The sequence below is a fragment of the Ascaphus truei genome, unplaced genomic scaffold, assembly GCF_040206685.1.
Source record: "Ascaphus truei isolate aAscTru1 unplaced genomic scaffold, aAscTru1.hap1 HAP1_SCAFFOLD_3463, whole genome shotgun sequence".
Lineage (NCBI taxonomy): Eukaryota > Metazoa > Chordata > Amphibia > Anura > Ascaphidae > Ascaphus > Ascaphus truei.
Window position 1 is genome coordinate 7,501 of NW_027456468.1, and position 6,763 is coordinate 14,263.

At 42.8% G+C, this 6,763-nt stretch overlaps 1 protein-coding gene across 2 annotated transcripts in view; it reads right to left on the minus strand.

The window, feature by feature from the left end:
* LOC142483630 (uncharacterized) overlaps nt 1–6,089 on the minus strand; it is a 13,561-nt gene extending 7,472 nt beyond the window's left edge. The window contains exons 1-4 of one of the 2 annotated variants that reach the window (XM_075583648.1): nt 6,022–6,089; nt 3,940–4,337; nt 1,031–1,144; nt 531–644 (exon numbers count right to left, since the gene is read on the minus strand). In XM_075583648.1, coding sequence (XP_075439763.1) covers nt 531–644; nt 1,031–1,144; nt 3,940–4,258 — 547 coding nt within the window. In that variant the 5' untranslated portion in view covers nt 4,259–4,337; nt 6,022–6,089. The remainder of the gene's footprint in view (nt 1–530; nt 645–1,030; nt 1,145–3,939; nt 4,338–6,021) is intronic. The other variant, XM_075583649.1, reaches the window with a different exon arrangement.
* Between the last annotated feature and the right edge of the window lie 674 nt (nt 6,090–6,763).

The following is a 6,763-nucleotide window of genomic DNA, read 5'->3' on the forward strand; positions in this document are numbered from 1 at the left end:
GAAACACAGCAATCGTGATTAACAGTGAAGATAGACCCCACAAAGTGGCACAGATTCGTACTAGAACATAGACAGATGTCTATCTGATGTTCCGTCACTAACAGAGAAGCAAGTCCATTTATAGCTCTCGGGTAAGTATAATAGCTACAAAATATTTAGCAGCGCTTGATCAGCAGCTGATGAAATGTTAACTTCCATAGGTGTGCGTGTGTAAGTGGGAGAGTGTGTGCGTGTGTAAGTGGGAGAGTGTGTAAGTGGGAGAGTGTGTGCGTGTGTAAGTGGGAGAGTGTGTGCGTGTGTAAGTGGGAGAGTTTGTGCGTGTTCTGTTTTTCCAAGTGCAATTCCAACCTTTATACTCGTATGGGACATATTGCTCCTGTAACTCTGCTGCATGGAGCTTGTTACAGAATAATCAGCAGGCCTAGGGGCTTCCTATGAGAGGCAATAAACCCTGAATATTCCCTAAAGGTGACCATACTACTTGTAACAAGATAACGTTTGATTACCCCAAAGGATGTTATGGTTCTCACCATTGACAGCAAATGAATCTATTTCACTCTTTATTGTGGTTAGATGAGCCTCAGTGTTTGGTTCTTCTCTCTCAGACTTAATCTCTAACCTCTCTGGTACAATCACTGGGAAACCTGCCAACAAGAAAAGGAAAATCCATCATGTAAAGCTGGGAGTGGGAACTCTTCCTGTGATATCACTATACAGAAATACTGTATACTGGTTCCTAAGGGGAGGGGATAGGTAACTGATTGTACTTTATTATTAACCCTGGGTGGTTTTACCCCTGATTGCTGAAAACATGGAGTTTATGGTGCTACCAATGTTCAAACCTCAATAATAATATTAACAATATTTTCAATATAACCTTAGACAAATCATATGTGTTTGTTTATTAATAGAACATGTAGCTTATAATTGTATCCATGCTTTAATGTTAATTTCATCAAAATTGTAGACATTTCAGTCCATTTTTAAAACAAATTGAATAGAAGACCAATGAGAATACAAGGTTACTTACCCCCAACAGGAAATGAATCTATTTCTCTCTTTATTGAGGTCACATGATCCTCAGCGTTTGGTTCTTCTTTCTCCGACTTAATCTCTAATCGCTCCGGTACAACCGCTGGAAAACCTGGCAATAAGAAAAGGAAAACCCATCATGTAAAGCTGGGATTTGGGGCTCTTCTTGTGATTTCCCCTTTTCTGATATTAGTATAATGTAATACCCATCGTAAAGAAATGTTTTACTAGGCCTTCTGGCAGAAAATGGACAAATATAGTTGAAGACATATTACATTTTACCTGCTAATGGTTCTGTAAAAATACAAGATTAATTAATTTGGGAGTTTGACTCGTGTTACCTATGGCACACCTGTGAGCACGTGACCTGTATATGGGACAATGGTTAATACACACAGCTATCTAGCAGATTCACTTTCCTCCATGCATGATCCCTCAAACAAATATCCCCCTCAATCCGTCCCAATATACCATCTGTCATGAAGGGCACCTCACAAGCAACCAGGATTAATACACATCGCTAACTAGCTGCCTCACCTTTCTCCTTCGCAAAGTACTTCAAATCTAGTTAATATTTACCCCATCTCTATTACAATATATATTTAACCTGCTACCACCACCAGAGGAATGTATGTACAGAATCTCATCTCAGTTTCCTTAATAAACAATACACTTAACCATTCGCAGTAAGGGAGTGGGAAAGAACACGTATGAGGTGGAATGTCCAAATAATTGACCTGGCATTTTAAAAAACAGTGGCTTCGGGATCTAGCCACCTGGAGGCTAATTCAGTTATTTCTGTGTTTGTTATGGAAGCCATAAACTCTATCAATGGGTCACCCCATCGTTGTACTAGGTCCATGAATATTTGTTAACACTACTCCCATTCTTCTGCTGCTGAAGAAATCTGGCCTTATATTTTGGTCGCCTGAAATTAAGTTGCTGACAGATGGGTAGGACAGGCAGTTCCCCAATCGTAGGATCTTTAAGACCTCAATGGAAGGTCCCTTAGGTGTGAATGCATTTTTTGAATTGTGCAGAATACTGCACGTATTTCCAGGATGTTGATTGGTAACTTGGTCTCCTTTGATGACCATCACCCGACCATCACCCTTGGCCAATCTGTTTCCGCAGAAGCCCCCCCCACCCCATTATACTGGCATCTATAGCGAGTATATTCCATGAATGTGGAATCATAGACCTTCCTTTGTAAAGGTTTTTTGGTTTGAGACACCAATGAAGACTTTGTCTTGTAGATGCAAACAGTGCAATTCTAGCTTGCAGTGTTGGAAACCTGGTCTTGCTACGGCGAATAAAGTTGACCTATAGCCACCTGAGATGCAATCTGGTCCATGGAACTGTGTCTATGAGCGAGTTTAGAAGGCATATAGGTGCACAAACTGTAGCCAAGAAGGATGTTTCCTCTTTAGGAAAGAAGATACCTTTGCAATAATGTTGATCACTTTTACTGGGAGTAAGGAAACAATTCCCTGTTGAGTATCAAACAGGACCCAAAGAAACTTAATCTGAGCAGGAACCTTCTTGCCCTTTTCCATATTTATGATCCATCTGTGGTCTTCCAGGTGTCTGCAGACTTTCTGGACATGCAATTGTGTCAGGTGTTCTGAATGAGCTTTAATCAGCCACTCATCTACATACAGCATGACGAATATTCAATTTTGGTGAAGCTTTGCTCCGATTACCACCATTATCTTGGTAAATGTTCGAGGTGCTGTCACCAGTCTGAATGGCAAGACTTTGAACTGGAAGTGCTTGTCTCCAAGCAAAAGCGAAGAAACTAATGATGTGTGGCATATATGTAAATATGCATCTCGTAGATCGATTGAAGCCAAGTAAATCGCCTTGCTTCAGCATTGCCATGACCACCTTTAAGGATTCCATCTTGAACTGAAGGATCTTTAAGTAGTGATTGACCTTTTGAGATCTAACACTGCTCTGTGTCCTCCTGATGCCTTGGGGGACCAGAAAGAGTATTGAGTAAAACCCTTGACCGTGCTGCTCGAGTGGTACCTTTAATGGATTTTTTGGTAGGCGGGATTTCCAAAAGAAGTCGTCTGGGTCTGAGAATAGTCCTCAAAACTGGAGTTCTGCTGCTTTGGCCTCTACCAGTTGAAGTTGACTTGTGGTCTTCTCCCAGGAGGATGCAGAGACTGTTGAGGTCGCCTGTTCCAGTTTGTATTGAAAGGTCCAACTGTTCTGTAGACTCTGGCCTCCTGATAATTGCATCTTTGTTTTTGTTTTTTGGGACACGAGGACTCAAATTCTCTGCTGTGGCTGGAACGGTTCCTTGAAGGCAGAAATCCTGGTCAGGGTGTCATCTAAAGCTTCTCCAAAAAGGTAGGAACCAGTATACGGCAGAGATACTAATCCTGACTTTGAAGTATCTGCCACCCATGGTTTTAAGCACAGTGCCCATCTGGCGACTATAAGAAAGTGCTGAGGACCTTGCTGTGAATCGCATGACGTCAATGGATGTGTCGCACAGGAAATCCGTGGCGTCTTGAAAAGTCCCGTAATAACATCTGTCTGGAAGTGCCTGATTCAATTCCCCAAAGAAGATATTTCACGGTAAATTTAAAAGCGTTACGTTTATTAGTGTCAGGACAGCCATATCTCAAATCCCCCCCCCACTTACAAAACCGGATGTCCTTATCTCTAGAAACTACCAGTCCTATAAACCCAAGGCCTGGCCAGGGGTTTAACAGGCAATAAAATCAATTCTTGTATTTTTAAGACTATTTGTAACCAATGTTTATCTCTCGTTGCCATATTGATTAAAATACTTGATAATTTCTGCCATATTTATTATAACTCCCATAACTGCAAAATAACCAGATATCCGCTCCCTGCAAATTTCAGAGTCCTCAAAATATATACAATACTCACTTAACAAGTGTGGGTCCATGCTGGTAGTGGGAAGTGCTCCTCTGTCCATGCTGGTAGTGGGCAGTGCTCCTCTGTCCATGCTGGCAGTGGGCAGTGCTCCTCTGTCCATGCTGGCAGTGGGCAGTGCTCCTCTGTCCATGCTGGCAGTGGGCAGTGCTCCTCTGTCCATGCTGGCAGTGGGCAGTGCTCCTCTGTCCATGCTGGCAGTGGGCAGTGCTCCTCTGTCCATGCTGGCAGTGGGCAGTGCTCCTCCGTCCATGCTGGCAGTGGGCAGTGCTCCTCCCTCCATGCTGGCAGTGTGTAGTGCTCCTCTGTCCATGCTGGCAGTGGGCAGTGCTCTTATGAAGATGCTGAGATAGGATGGTCCTTGATTTAGATTTGGTGGGTGCCAGCTGTACCTGTATAAAAGAGAAGAAATGTAATTAGTTCGATCTGTTTTCTTGGACAAATATACAGCATTTAGTATAAGCTTTCAAACCTAAAATTATTAAACACAAAACAACCCCAAAGGAGTCAGCGACAGGGACTCACATCTGGTCCATCCTCAAACAGGAACCTAATTTCAAAACACTACAAAATGCATGAATGGCTCAGGATTGTTATAACATAACCATCTAGTATACAAAACCACAGCACTGTATGAAGAGCAATGGATCAACAGCTATAAGAATAGCAATGCCCTTCTCAGTGCAACATAGTAACAAACTGTACAGTTTGTAAAGACATACAATACAATACAATACAGTGCTATAGTATAAATAAAAAAAGCAGATCTGGTGCTCCCATTTGGCATCCGAGAGACATATATGAAGGGTCTAACAGCAGCACAGGGTCCGTCTGCAGCCAAACACCGGCAAGGACTTGGTCGCAGCGACCACATATCCCATGGGCGGGCATATGTATATAATATATATATATATATATATATATATATATATATATATATATATATATATATATATAGGTAATACGATACCGTGTGACCGAATATCAGAGGCAGCACTCCACGAGGTAGTCAAAAGATTTTGTATTTAGTGAGACATAAAAACCAACGTTTCGGTCCTCCACACGGGACCTTTCTCAAGGTGATGTGAGAAAGGTCCTGTGTGGAGGACCGAAACGTTGGTTTTTATGTCTCACTAAATACAAAATCTTTTGACTACCTCGTGGAGTGCTGCCTCTGATATTCGGTCACACGGTATCGTATTACCTATTTGGTTTATATAGGATTTGCACCCACTCATCTACCTGACGGAGTGCCTTGCTCTTATCTATTTATTATATATATATATATATATATACACACACATACATACACACACACGTGTGTGTGTATAAGATACACACACGAATACATACGTATGGGTATGTACAAGAAACAAACAGTAGCCTAAAATAGGCACTCAAGCGTATCTAAAAAATGGCAAATTTATTGAACAAACAGGGAAAATATAAAAAATAGCTGGGAAAAGCCCCTAGTACCAAAAACGAACTTCCTAAGCAATAAGTAGTTAGTATGCAAAAGGTAAGGATGGAATGGCTCAGTGAGTAATGACACTGACTGACCCTGAGATTGGGGCAGGGGAACCTGGTTCAATTCTCGGTGTCGGCTCCTTGTGACCTTGGGCAAGTCACTTTATCTCCCTGTGCCTCAGGCACCAAAAACATAGATTGTAAGCTCCACGAGGCAGGGACCTGCGCCTGCACAATGTCTCTGTAAAAGCGCTGTGTACAATTAGCAGCGCTATACAAGAACATGCTATTATTATTATAATATGACCACGGCACATGGAATAAATGACAAATAATACATGGTTAAAAATACAGTTACATAAATGTACTATATAAAAGACATAGCATGCATAGCAAATGCTTTGTAGAACACAGCCCCTCGTGCAGCGAGAGAGAGAAAAAATTAATCTAAGTAGTGTGTGCGTCTATGTATTTGGGGGAGGGTAGTGTATGTATTTCTAAATGACACTGTTTTGCACAGAAAAACAAAATAAAATGGGACTTATTATAGCGAGATGCATTTTATTCTGATTAAAGTTTGACATATGTTAATGCTTATACAGTATATACCTGAAGCTCTGGTCTCTCCTCTGCTGCAGTCACAGATCCGGGTCACTGCTATTTTTCTAATGTTCTGATTTCTCAGGAAGTGGAAACACTGACTACATCCGGGTCACAGCTCCGTGTCCTACTGCGCATGCTCACACGAAGGGTGTCATGGGAATTGTAGTTTTTTTTAAGACCAGTACAGATTAAGTGTCACATACTGTGTAAATCAGTAACATTTCCCCTGCTCCCCACACAAAGCCCCCCCCCCCTCTGACCACACAAAGCCCCCCCCCCCTCTGACCACACAAAGCCCCCCCCCCCTCTCACCACACAAATCCCCCCCCTCTCACCACACAAAGCCCCCCCTCCTCTCACCACACAAAGCCCCCCCCCTCTCACCACACAAAGCCCCGGGTGGTATATGGGGACGGATTTAGGGGTGATATTGTTCATTTGTGGGACCCTTGCGAAGGTGATAAGTGGGACAGCCTGCGAGCTGTGTATTCACCTTTGTCCGGTATGCAGGTCACATGCTCACAGGTGTGCCGTACGTGACAAATGGTTTAGACACACGTGAGTTGCATCAATAGATTCAGGCTGTCGTGGTGGACGCAACGAGACTAATCACGCCCGTCTTAGTACTAAACGGGGTCGTGGCTGTGCGTGCGCCCTGTTGGGCGCGTGTTTGCGCACAATTGGCGTCGGAGTGAGCTAATATTGTGCAGGTGGTATTGTACCGGTGGTATAGTCCTTAATGTCGTAT